At 35.6% G+C, this 14,465-nt stretch overlaps 1 protein-coding gene across 1 annotated transcript in view; it reads left to right on the forward strand.

Annotated features, from left to right (window-relative positions):
* LOC118193411 (zinc transporter Slc39a7-like) overlaps positions 1-2,753 on the forward strand; it is a 76,955-nt gene extending 74,202 nt beyond the window's left edge. The window contains exon 3 of the mRNA XM_085824955.1: positions 2,291-2,753. Coding sequence (XP_085681081.1) covers positions 2,291-2,542 — 252 coding nt within the window. The 3' untranslated portion in view covers positions 2,543-2,753. The remainder of the gene's footprint in view (positions 1-2,290) is intronic.
* The last annotated feature ends 11,712 nt before the right edge of the window (positions 2,754-14,465 follow it).

The following is a 14,465-nucleotide window of genomic DNA, read 5'->3' on the forward strand; positions in this document are numbered from 1 at the left end:
ATTATTACAAAATATTTGGCCATGGCCAAAGCGTTGACATATAAAAAACATCATGTAGCTACGATTGCTAAGCTATTTTGGCATACTCACTCTAAGATTTAAGAGTGTACGCTTCTTGTAAATACTACGTCCAGTGTCATCTCTTTTTAAGGAGGTGCGAAGAAGACAGGTAACTTCGTTACGACATTATTGGTTTTCTTAAGTGAATTGGGTAACCTTCAAAACAGGATAGCCAACTTTACAAAGTTCAGTTTTGATTTCATCAGTGCTGGAATCTTCGGTTAATCCTCTGATCACAACTTTGATAGGAGTATTGGCTTTTGTTCTAGAAGTAATAAATTGAACTTCGTTTTTCATAAATACAGCTAAAGCTCCATCACGGTTAAGAGCAGATCGCTGGTAAGAGTACCAGTGAAATTTTTGACACCGTTACTCGGAAACAAAGTTCTTATTTTTTCCCAAGTAACGTCCGGTCTTGGACATATAATCGGTGGTAGTCTTTACTTTTTACATTCAGCAACAGAATCCTTAGGAGATTCCAAGATGCAGTCAGCTTTGGTTAATGGAGCTTCCGTACAATCCATTTTATCATCTGAATCGGGAACAGAATTGAATGCTTCGAATTTATTTGGCATAGAAGTAGAATTTCTTCTCGACAGAGAGGTTGTCTTTGTTGCAGGTTCAGAACTGGTATGAGTTGTAGTCTTTTTTGCTGATAATTTTTTAACTCAGAATGCACAAAATTTATATCATCTTAAGAATTAATTATCTAATCGTTGCCACATGTTCTATTCAAATACTATAAAAACGATGTATAAAAGAAATTAAGCAAACAACAAAAGAAAAAGAAAGAAACAGTTTTTCACAGACGATTCAGTATTTCCCATTCAATTAATTCAGTTTTCACATCGCGACAAGGCAAAAATACATAAAAACTCAAAATATCTGTATTGAAAATTATGAAATAAATCTTAAATACTTATTTCCTAATATTAAAAGAAAGCATTATCTTTGTTATTGCGAAGCTTACTTTCTCTAGATTGCCACCAAATCTACTATTCTGCAGTTTCAAATGTAAACAAATATGGCCGCCATAGCAAAAATATTTAAGCTTAGCGGCACTTAAACAATTTTTAAATGGTTGATAACTAAAAATTTTGCATGCAGATTTACTAAAGGCATAAAAACCTTAATCGGAAGCTAAGAAAAATATAATTCAATCATTTTTAAAGCAAAAAGTGCACAATTCCCAAACATGTAAGAATAAAGAAACGGATTACTGAGCCGAGTAACAGAGTGGATATATGTATATACTTTTGGTGCGGCCGATTGCAACCAAAATACGAGGTGCATATCTACATGTTAATCCTATATACAAAATTTCAGCGTTCTGAGGCTACTCGTTTTTGAGTTATACGAGATACATACGTACGCACAGATGCCACGAAAATTTGTATTCAGAATTTATTTTAAATCAGTTTTATAATTTTTGGGGGAAAAAACAGTCCTTTATTCTGTGCTTACGTACACATGTCTCGCAAAAATGCCCTTAAATTGCATTCGATAGCGGCCAAAATGGATATTTTCGTTGAAATACGATGCCTGAAGTTTTTCGCCATTACAATACTTCCTTTTTACTTTGTAAAAGGAAGTAAAAAAGGAGTTGGTGGTGGTTTTGAAGTCCCAATTTTATATCATTCCGGATATTGGACGTCCAGATATCGGACTTTGTAGTGTATATGATACATAAATATATAGTATGTGTAGTGTGTGTGTGCTGTTATTTTGAATAATAAGAAAAATAAAAGAAAATAGAAAATAAAAGAATCTGCTTTTCTTAAAATGTTTGTTGTTCTTGAATGAACTTCATGAAAATTCCCTTAAGAGGTTAGAGATCAGGTTAAGAAATCATCTCTTAGAAGGTTAGAGAAAAATTTTAATAGTGATTATAGAAAATACTCTCATAATTAAGAATTCGTTCACTGAAAAATTAAAATATTTTTCTAACTTAATATAGCAATTCCAAAAAGCAAAGCCACGAGAGAAAATAAACATTCATGTAATTAACGATTTCAAATGCTGATTTTTTTATAAAACTCTTTTCTGCGGACTATAATGTGAAGTAAATAAAGCACAAATTTTGTTTTATCTTCAGTATTGGTTTTATTACATCAGTAGCAGTATTATAAAAGTAGTACTGCACACAATATTATTTATAATTCCTTTATTAATTTATTTGTGAATTTGTTTATGTTACTGCTATTTAATACACTAAAAAAAATTTTTTCAGGCTATTATGCTTCAACTTCTGACTGCTATTGGTGCTCTTGCGGGAACAGCTTGCAGTTTAATTGCTGAAGATGTGGACGAAAGAGCAACTAACTTAATTCTGCCATTCACAGCTGGTGGATTTATCTACATTGCGACAGTTTCTGTCATTCCTGAACTTTTAGAGAACACAAATTTTTGGCAATCTGTGAAAGAAGTTATAGCATTACTTGTTGGAGTGTTTATGATGGTGTTAATTGCACAGTATGAATGATCTCTTATTCCGTATCAAAATCAAGGAACAAAGTGTTTTGTTTGTTCTAAAAATATTTTTATTATGAATATTATGTTTTTCTCTTGTAACACATTTTACTGTATTTTTGTGCTTCATTTTTATTGTAGCAAAAGTGACTGGTGGGTTACTGAATCAGTGTATACAAATAAGCTGTAAAAGTTCTGATTAAAAGATATTTATGTTTTGGTAATTTCATTTTCTTAAGATGAGACACAAAAATCTTTCCAAAATGCAATTCAAAATGCTATTATAATATTTTTCAATTAATGAGTATAAATAAAACTAGAAAATTTATTTGTCATAACTATTAAAATACAAATTTTGTATGCAAAAATAAGTATAAACACATTTGTTTATTTAAAAATACCTGATCAATTACTGTAATACTTTCACTTGTTACGTTGAGAAGATGTTTAACTTACTCATCAGATTATTTTTAAATTATGTTGTTATGAATTTCGTATTTAGTTAAGCTATTTTTATTGGAATTATAATTAAAATTGTTTTATTTCCCCCTGCATTGCAGCACGAGACATATTTTAAGAGTAAGCTATACTGGAAAATTAAAAATATAGGAGCACATTTAATAAATATCTCTTTTATTTGTATGTAATTTGAATAAATCTAATTGATTACTGTGTTAGCTGTAACCGTAATTCTCTTTTGCTTTGCAGAAATCTTGAGAAGCAAAGAAAATTAGTAGAACACTCACGACCGATTAAAAGCTTTTTTTAAAGCAGGAGAGAAACATCTCGGCTCAATTGTTTAGTGAGCTGGTGTTGTTTACGTTGATTGGATTAGTTTTGTGTTTTGCATTCTGTTTAATGTTTTTAGTAGTTTAAAGTATAGCTACTGATTATATTGCGTGATATTGTACGAATATCTCTGAGGGGAAATCCAGCGTTCTGTTATATTTCTTGTGATAAGAATAAATTTTATTAACCTTTTTATCGTACTTGGGCATTCAATCTGTTACGAACCCGTATGCACGTAACACTTTTTGGTGTCAAAAGTGGGATTGAATGCCAATAACAAGAGCGATGGAGGAGCAGTTAAGACAGTTGATAGCAGCTGTTGCTGCATTTAAAGAAGAGATGAAAACTTGCCAAGTTTGCATTAAAGAAGAGATGAAGCCAGCCAAAGGATCCATTAACTCTTTGCAGCATGGTATGCCCGGTCTGTGTACACCTAAAAATTTCCTTCTGTACGCACAGAAAAATTGAATGAAAAGGATTTATAGGTTACTCTGAACCAGTTCTTTATTTATACTAGATGGCAACCCAACACTATCCAGTCCACATATTTAGCCATGTTTAATTATTAAAGGCACTCATTTTTCAAAAAATTCAAAATTAAAGAAGAGATGAAAGCTTGCCAAGTTTGCGTTAAAGAAGAGATGAAGCCAGCCAAAGGATCCGTTAACTCTTTGCAGCATGGTATGCCCGGTCTGTGTACACCTAAAAATTTCCTTCTGAACTGGTTACTCTGAACCAGTTCTTTATTTATACTAGATGGCAACCCAACGCAAACCAGTCCATATATTTAGCCATGTTTAATTATTAAAGACACTCATTTTTCAAAGAAATCTCCCAGATTTATTTTAGGATATAGAAGGAATTGTTTGAAAAGAAATGTCTATGTTATTTTCTTAGCTGTAAGCTAATCTCCTTATTCTATATTAGTTTTACATTCTTACCTTAAAATTTTGCCGAAAATCGAACGGCGAACATCAGGTGTGCTCAGAATGGTAGCACTGAGAGATTAGGACCAGACCAACAGCTGTACCTTTGTTTCTCTGCAGCTTTCCTGTCAGCTCATCCACAATAGAATAATAGTTGGTCTTTTTTTGGGGGGAGAGAGGTGGTTTTTTTCGTTATTAACTAAGAAATTGTTGGGGTGATTTTCTGAAAGTCAGGAGTAAATTTATCAGTTAGCTGTTTTGATTTTTCATTAGAGCAGTTCTCTTTCGCTTTCGTTCAAAGAAGTTTTGTTAGCGCTACGTTTTGAGTTGTAGACGTTTATTTAATTTTATTTTATAGTTTATACTTTCTAATTGTAGAAATAATATTAGTTTATTTTTTCGAATTTTTAATTATTTTCCAAATGGATCAGAGAGGGCCGACCATTTTTGAAGCACTGGAAGTGCTACTCAAATTGCCTTCAAGTAGTGAATCTGGTACGGATCCCGGTACATGTGCATAACATTCAATGTTGGGTTGTGCTTTTTCAAAAGTGGTGTCACTTTCTTCGAAAAATACCACTATACAAAAATAAATGAAAGTGTAAATATGACATGTAAATAATGTAACTATCGTATGCCCAAGTTGCTTTTTATCATTGATACGCATGTAATCATCATATAACCAAGAAGAGCTTTTTAAAGGGTCTGGAATAGCAGGCCTTCCCGTGGCACACCCTGGGTAATGCTAAATCTGCTACTCTATTCAGAATCTAATGTTTTTTAGTCGTAGGAAACATCTCTTACTCTTTTACGTGCTTCCCAGCACTCTCTTCGAAATTCAGCATGCCCGCTTCGGGCATACACACAGAATTCAAACGATAAGTGCTATCTTCATAAAATTTTACCTGTGTACTCTTCCAAGCCTGATTAGACTGTCTACTTTTCTTTTTTCCTTCGAAATTCCAATTTTAAGAGGTCGCGTGCTTGAAAGGTTTAAAGAGGTGGTGAAAGCACGTCAAGGAAAGATTGAAGCAGAACAAGAGATGAAAAGAGAAATTACCTGCCTAATAGAAAATAAAGGTACTTTTCCGTTTCGCCGGCGCAAATCTTGCCAAGCAGACTTTATTGGCGACACGATACAGTATACACGTAACAAATGTTAGTTCTAAGAATTTTTTATTTTGAAGGCATAAACATTTTAATATCGTTTAAATTTTTATAAAAAGCCAATAAATAAAGACAATAAACTTGTAAAAAGACATTAATTTAAGAATTAACTATGCTTTCATGGTTCAACATCCTGATTCGCAAGTTGATATCACGCGACCCCAAGTGATCTCATCTCACGTAAACTGCTCTACAAAAATCTAATTCTCTTAGTAATTATCTGCGTTAATTTCAAGTTAAATCTTAATTTGGACTACAAGTTTAAAATGCAAGAATTATTTCAATTCGTATGAATAGCTTACACAGAAATTATGTAAAACCGCAGGGCTTTACTTCGCTAGTGCATTCTCATTAGAATTGATGCATTTAACCCTTAACTTTTCCAAATTTTCGCCTTTGGGTGAGCGGTGTGATTGAATTCTAGTTGACTTAATTACCGCGAATGGCCTTAAGGCATAAAACTGAGCTACTGTAAAGGCCCTTTTTTTCGCGAGCCCGTCGTAATCGCGAAAATTTAAACTTTGCGAAATACTTTTTTTTTTTTTCAACTTTACTTAGGTACTTTTGAAATTTTTCAACTTTCGATTCTGTTCATATAAAATTCGCGAAATTTTCAGCTCGCGAAATCACCGATATATTCGTTTTCGCGAAAATAAGGGCCTTTACAGTATCTGGTAAAACTTTTGCAATTGTATCATTAACTCATTTTTTAAATTCAGAATCTTCCAGAGATAAAGACATTTGGTCTATCTAAACAAGAAACAAAGTGAGAAGCTAAAAATAAGTAGATTTTTTTTGTGTGGTTTGCTTTTACTTAACCCTGTATAAAACTTAAGTCGCCAGCGCAGAATATTCTTGCGAACGCGAGACAGCAGTGTTGCGCCTTCTCGATCGCGCTATAGCTCGATGGCAATCTAACCAGACAAGTCTGGAACAAACTTTTCGTGACTCATACAGTAAAAAGGAACCATGAACTTTCCTTTGTATTGTTGCTAAGGTAAGCTTATCACGTTGTTTGTTTCAGGCTTGCGTGTACCGACTTTCAGACGTCGTTTTTCCCTCGGAGTAGAAAAATCCACAATTTTCTTTCCTGCTGTTTATCATGCGATTTATGCTTGCCATAGAAACGCCAGTCAAATCAGTAGCAAAAGTAACAATTTAGTTGCTGGATTAATTAATCAAAGGGCTAGGGTGACTGTCTACCCGCAGTGTTCTTCATTGAAAGGGGCGAAAGTTCAAAATGCAGCCAAAGATATAGATGTCCAGAATGTCTGCATGTAGATATGTTCAGGCAGGATGCCGGGATAGAGTGATCCGGACATCCTACCAGCCCGCATGAACATTGGTCAATTTCACGTCGGGGTCTATCAGTACCTCCTACATACAAAGCCAAGGCTCTAGGGTTGCTTGAACGCTCTAACGTCACGAAAGTCGTCTCTCCACTTTGTCAACATCTGCCTCATGCTCTGGTATTTTCCTTTTTTGTTACTGAGAAAGATGTAATTACATATTCTTCAAAAATAGGAATATAATTGAAAAAGCTTCAATGTATGGAATTTTTTGTGCCTATAATGAAAATGAACACTGAATAAATACCAATATATGCTCAAAAATAGTATTTTTCATATTGCTCAAAAATAGTATTAATATCGTACTCCAGGTTTATTATATGTTACAAAATTTAATCCTACAATGAAGTGAACAAGATCAAAACCGGAAAATTACTAAACAGATATGTGTAAATAGCAAATGTTGTTACAAAGTGATATTGCAAAAATAAAACATGATTAATAAATTTAGGATTAGGGATTTTTAGTTTTAATCAACTGTTAACTTGTCATTATGCATTATTGTTGCCTTTTTATTAAGGAAGAGGATATTTAGTAAAATATATATTCAAAAAACAAACCAGCAACAGCCAGATCTTAAACATGTATTTTATTACCACCATCTGAAGTATGTTAAATCAATTTCTGTTCTATTATTTTAAGTGTAAAATTATTTAAGAAAAGTTAAGATACATATTTGAAATTAGGAAATGCAATCGATGAAGGGCAAATCGGATATACATATTTATTTATTTAAAACCAAATGATATAAGCCTTCTGCAAGGGGGGACTACGTATCATTTTATCTCGTCTTAAGGGAATAACAGCGATAAGTGGCTTCATGTGGCAACCATTCTGTCTGTAGATAAGGACGACTTAGTGACGTATTGTCAGCCGTGCCGTGGCTTTGTATGTAGGAGGTACTGGGTGTATACGCACATGTCCATTCCCCGAAGATCCCGAATGTCCTTAAAGAAATACATAACAGCCCGACAGGAAGTGTATAATATATCCCGTCTATAATAATGAAAATTGCTTAGAGTTGGGGAGCATATCTAATGGAGTAATAAAAGGTCTGACTTGCAAAAGTGGTGCTAATCTTGCCATGCTTTTGCGCGACGGCAAGGCCTGAAGGAACCCAGCCGAGGGAAAATGCGACGTTACAACGTAAAAGCGCCTTTTGAGCGCATTGCGTTTCATATCCTGGGACCTCTGCCACGTGCTGATGACAACAAATACATCCTCGTTGTCACTGATTACTTCACCAAGTGGCTTGAACTTGACTGATTACTTCATCATGCTATTCCTGATCAAGAGGCTGGTCACGGTACCAAAGAGTTAAAATTACAGCAGATTTCCAGATTTGGAGTGCCTCTTCAGATACATTCCTATCAAGGAGGAAATTTGACTCGGCTGTAGTTAAAGAATTCTACAAGTTACTTGGCATCTACAAAACCCAAACGACACCTTTGCATCCCAAATCAGACGATAGAGAGGTTTAATCGATCCAGACTTAATAAGCTCTCGCTGATGTTTTGTAGAAACCAAAAGGTGTGGTGCCAGAAGTTACCCCTGTTCTCACTGACCTATCGCAGTGCTATCCAAGATACTACCGGCTGTTCCCCATCCTAGATGCTCTCGGTCATGACCTTCGACTGCCTCGTCAACTCTTATTTGGTTGCCCTCCAGATGCGCCTTCATCGCCTAAGAAGTACGTTCAAGATCACAAGATTTGAAGTGATGCACAATTTTGCAACGGAGCAAATTAACTTGGCGGCGGAGAAGATAAAGAACCGACAGGATAATTGAGCTACAGGACATCGATTCGACGAAAGTGACATGGTATGATTATGGAATCCTATTCAATGAAAAGGTCATTCTCCTAAACTACAGTTACCTTGTATTAGGAGATAGTATTTTATACTTATTTATTTCCTATCATAAACATGAAGTATAGAACAAGCAAAAGACCATTTATAAATACAAAAACGTAAGTGATGCCATTCACAAAAAGGATAATGTTATTAATAGTTCGCTGGCTTTGCCGCAACATCCTCCCCACCCTGGTCAACCTCCAGGGGGATGACCAGCTGCACAGGTCGGGTAATGGTATGTCCATTGGTGCGCAGAACACAAGTACGGACTCTTTTGTCGCGGCCAAGGATTAGCTCCTCAACACGGACCTTCTTCCAGGTGTGGCGAGGTCTAACATCTTCTTGTAGTAGAACAATGTCCCCTTTCCGTATTTTATTTGTTTCAGATGGATTCCGCACTTGATGAAATGTACGCAAGTACATCAAATATTCTTTTTGCCATCTTTTCCAAAAGGAGTCCATCAAATGTTGAAGATTTTTCCACATATGTTTAAATTTGTTTCAGGATTTGTGGGGCTGGAAGGAATAGTGGTTAATTTCTTTCCTATGAGGAAGTGCGAGGGTGTTAAAGCTTCCTCAGAGTCATCTTTTATTCCATATTTGTGGACAATCGGTCTACTGTTAAGAGCGGCTTCAATATCACATAATACAGTGATCAAACCAGCGTCATCCAAAAGAGCCTTACCTAATGTTTTCCGAAGGCATCGCTTAATTGAGACAATCATTCTTTCCCACCATCCTCCCCACCAAGCCGCTCGGGGGGGCGATGAATTTCCATTTGATGTTGTGGTGGGCATAAAACTGTTGTGCCTTGGCAGAGGATATAGTATCCCACAATAACTTCAGCTCTTTGTCCGCAGCGCAGAAAGTTGTGGCATTATCAGTGTACACTGTATGAGGAAGTGAACGTCTAGATACAAAACGTTGTAATGCAAGTAGGAAGACGTCAGTACGCAGATCGGAAACTAATTCTAAGTGGATAGCTCGAGTTGTAGCACATGTGAAGATGACAGTGTAGGCTTTTGTAGCGGAGTTATTATTTTTTACGTAGAGTGGTCCAGCAAAATCAATTCCGGTAAAAGGAGATGACTTTTGAATTCGCTCAGCTGGTAGTGGAGCTTCTATCTGTTCACTTCTCTTTTGTTTCAGTATTTTACATGGAAGGCAAGTCTTTATCACTTTTTAACGGCTTGTCTTGCTCTTAATATCCAATATTCTGAACGAAGCTGAGAAATTACAATCCGAACACCGATATGATGCATTCGTAAATGTGTTTGACGTATCAGTAGGCTTGTAAAAGGTGAGAACCTTCCAATAATATGAGATGTTTTACAGCATGAGATAAATCAGAAAATTGTAGTCGACCACCAAGAAGTATAATATTGTTATTGAAGAAAGGGTTAAATTGTTTTATCCTTGATTTCTTAGGGAGTGATTTTCCTGTCAACAGAGCTTCATATTCTGAAGGAAAGGATTCTTTCTGAACGGTCTGTATCCAATAAATACGAGCTTGATTCAGTTCTGTGGCATGTAACTCACCCACTAACTTTTCTTGTTTCCTACAGTTGTGAATAAAGCGAAGAATCCAAGATGTTACACGTAACAATCGAACGTAAGAACTGTAGTTTCCAGCCTTTATGATTGGTTGAGTAGATACGATGTGAAGTGTCTGAACTTTTTCTTTCTTTGCCTCGAAGTTATGACTGTAATCTTGAGAAATAGTATCAGAATGAGGCCAATATTGTAGAGATTTGACTAACCATGGAGGGCCGTTCCACCAAATTTCCAGGTTTTTTAGTGTTGATGGTGACTCGAGAAAGTTTGTCAGCTGGATTGTCTTTGCCAGGGCAGTGTCTCTATTGTGAAGGATTGGTATAGGAAATAATTTCTGTTACTCTGTTGCTAACAAAGGTTTTCCATTTGTTGGGGTCACTGCGTATCCACCCTAAGACAACTTGAGAATCACTCCACAATGTTGCATTTGACGAACAGATGTTTGTTTCAGCACAGAAATATTGCAACAATAGTGCTCCCATCAGGGCGGCCAAGAGCTCCAAACGAGGTAAGGTAACTTTCTTTATAGGAGCTAGTTTTTTGCGACTACACGCTAAATTCACATTCGATTGGTCACCTTTAAAGGTAACAATGTACAGAACTGAATCATAGGCACGTTCAGAGACGTCACAAAACAAATGAATAGCAAAAGGAAAATGTGATGAAATCCCTATGCATCGAGGAATTTGAAGGGAGCAAATGTTATCAAGTTCTTTCACAGCTGCATACCATAAAGTTGATAAATTAGCAGGTAGTAATTCATCCCACTTGATTCCAAGAATCCATGTATCTTGGAATAAGATTTTCTCATGAATAATAAACGGTGAAAAAAGGCCTAAGGGATCATAAAAACTAGCAATGCAGCGGAGTAACCATCTCTTTGTAAGTGGTTTGTCTGTAAAAACACAGAGGGAAGTCTTGAATGCATGCTTCAAAGTATCAGAAGTTGTATTCCAGACAATACCTAAGACAGTTGTTTCCGTTTTGTGAGATTCTTCATGTATTTGTAGTACATCTTTGAGTTTCAAAGAGTTTGTAGTCCATTTTTCCATAGGCAATTTTATTAGAGCCATTAAATTCTTGATCTCGTGATATAGCATTATAATGCGTGATTCAGTTTCCATACTAGCAAGAAAGTCATCCATATAGAGATGTTTATCTATCATTGGTGCAGCAATTGGAAATTCTGCGATATGTTTTGCAGCCAATTCTCGTGTCGCAGCACAGAATAAAAACGGACTGCAAGTAAAGTCAAATGGTAAACGAGTAAATCTGTAAACAATTATTTCATCTGTAAAAGTAGTAGGTTGAGATGAATCAGATTTTAATTTGTACCAGAAAAATTTTGTGACGTCCCTATCTTCTTTATGTAGTGACAACTGTAAAAAAGCTTGCTTACCATCACATGTAACAGCGAATTCATGCAATCGAAATCTTAGTAGACAACCAATAGATTCAGGAAGAAGATTCGGGCCAGCTTCCAAGGTATCGTTCAGTGAAATCATTCCTGGAGCATGCGAAGAAGCATCAAACACAATTCTCCACTTGGTTTCAGATTGTGTTTTCTTTCTTACAGCATGATGAAGAAGGTAACTGGCTTCTCATTGGATTCATCTATGGAACAAACTTCAACATGCTTTTGTTCAATGTAATTCAGCATGCAGTTGTCATATTGTGTCTTTAACACATCACTAGATGCACTAGATGCATTTTTTGAAGAGAATGAAATCTGTTTTCCGCTATAATTTTGTTTGTAGGCAAAGGTGTTACGAATGGTTTTCTAGGCAGAGACACAATTCTTCGATTGTCTTCAGTGTTGTAAGTTTTGTGAAATTCTGATAAAATTTCTTCATCTCGAGTAGTCATTTTTCGTTTCTGCGCATCTTGTATCCCTATGGAGTCTAATTCCCAGAAGCAACGTACCTTATCATTTAAACAATCAGTTTTAACTTGCACACAAACTTGATGGACAGAAGTCTTCTCAGCGATTGTAGTATGTGTTCTTGTTCCACTAAGAACCCATCCAAACACTGACGGTACCATAACAAAAGATTCTGAAAGCTTGATTGGAGCTTCTGTGGAAACAATTTGCCAATAATTATCACCACCAATAAGTATTTCTATGGGCAGTGAAGAGTCATCTGGAGGATCAGCAATTCTCAATCTTTTCTTCTGAGCAAAGTGAATTATTTCTGGTGGAGCAGTAGGATGTGTAGTATAGGAATTGGAGCTTTCAAATGCGGAGATCAAAAATGCTTGGTTGCTCCACAAACTTGAAAGTGACAGTTGAACACATCTACGTTGTTCTTGTGAAGTAAAAGATTCAAATACTTGAACTGAAAGTGAGGCAGAACTGACAACTTTAAGCTTCAGTTTTTCAATGAGGTTTGTGTGAACAAAACTTGCTTGGCTACCACCATCTAAAATGCAACGTGTTAATTTAGTAATGCCTGTGGGGCCAGTAGCGTACATACGAGCAGTTTGCAAATGTGTGAAAATTGTTTTAGGAAAGGTTATGTGATTTACAGCACTGTTAGTTATCCGCAGTTGATTGTTTTCAACAGGAGGACAAATAGAAACATGATGCCTTTTCTTGCATTTAGTGCACCGTGCAGTATTTTTTCTTGGGCAGTTTGAAACTATGACCACGGTTAGTACACAGAAAGCAGCGATTTGAAGTTTTAAGTTTCTGAATACGAGTATCATAGTCTGTAACAGTTTCACAATATTGAGGCCAATGTCCTGTAGTATCACAAAATGAACAAAATGGTGAAATTTTCTTACGTTTGTTTACTGTTTTGGAATTGATATTAAAATGTTCTACAGTGCACTTTACGGTGTGATCAGAAAAAGACGTACCTTTAACTCTTTGTGCTGCAACTACACCTTCCACTTCTTCTGCCAAGAACTGCATCAATCTAGTAATATTACCTTCGTTTAGTTTTTCACGCTTGGCATAGATAATCGAGCGGCAACAAATATCATTGGAAAATGCACGAATAATTTTTGGCACTAGGATTCTACCGTATGCTTCAATATTTTCACCCAGAGCAGTTAAAGCTTGAATTCTTCTGTTACATTCTATGTAAAGATCATTTAGATGCGTAGGAGATGGGTCTTGAATAACATTTAAATGTTCTAAGTAATCTAAGTGTGATTGGATAATTCGATCTTTATTTCCATATCTTTCCTCCAATTTTGTTGTTGTTTCATAGGTGTCTCCTATTACACCAATTCCATCAACATGGCGTTTAGCTTCACCATCTAAATAACCTCTGAAGAAAACATGTTTATCAATAACAGAAAGATGTGGATTGGCATTTACAGAAGATTTAAACTGTTCCCAAAAACATTGCCACTGTTCAATTTCTTCTGTAAATGACTGTAGTTTAATTGTTGGCAATTTAACTGTATATGGTTGAGTCACAGGCACTGTAGTAGAATGGTCGCCAAATGTCATCGCCAAATCATTGGTATCCATATTCGAAGCAGTAACATTATTTGTAGTTGGCGATAATTTATTTTGAATAATTTTTCGTACTTTGAAAATTGCGGATTCACCAGTATCTATGTAGTTTTCACACTGCAAATTATCACTTTCATATTCATCGTCAGAAAGGAAGTTGTGAATTTCGTTATCAATTAGTTTCATATCATTTAAAGCTGTTGTTAAGTGATTACAAATATATTCAACTTTCTCAATTGAGAAATCATCGTTCAAAGTATCAATTTCAGTAGAAAAGCAAGAAACATTACTTCGCACGGCTTTCCGCTTTCGTTTCAGTTGCGTCATTTTGTCTACAGCTTCACCGGTTGGCGCCATTGCCCGAGTAGTAGAAAAGAACAAAAACTAAACTAAGTTTTAATGTCGGAAGTAAAATATTTCAGCAAGAATAATCCAACAGTAGGAAGTATAAGTTCAAGGTCCTGTTTCGTAAATGGTTTTTTCGGCACCAGATATTAGAAGATAGTATTTTATACTTATTTATTTCCTGTCATAAACATGAAGTATAGAACAAGCAAAAGACCATTTATAAATACAAAAACGTAAGTGATGCCATTCACAAAAAGGGGTAATGTTATTTTTAATAGTTCGCTGGCTTTCCCGCAACACCTTGAGACGATCCTTATACAGCCTTAAACAGGCTCAACGACGTCGTATTTCGGATCCTAAGTCATCAAATTTTAAGCCTAAAGTCGTTCATTACAATAGGCTAGTCCTATAGGTCATTACAATAGGCAATTACAATAGTTTATTACAGTAGTCCGTTGTCCCCATAGTTTATACAACATCAACA

The sequence above is a fragment of the Stegodyphus dumicola genome, chromosome 10, assembly GCF_044657685.1.
Source record: "Stegodyphus dumicola isolate Sdum_Otavi_A_Nest chromosome 10, ASM4465768v1".
NCBI classification, from domain to species: domain Eukaryota; kingdom Metazoa; phylum Arthropoda; class Arachnida; order Araneae; family Eresidae; genus Stegodyphus; species Stegodyphus dumicola.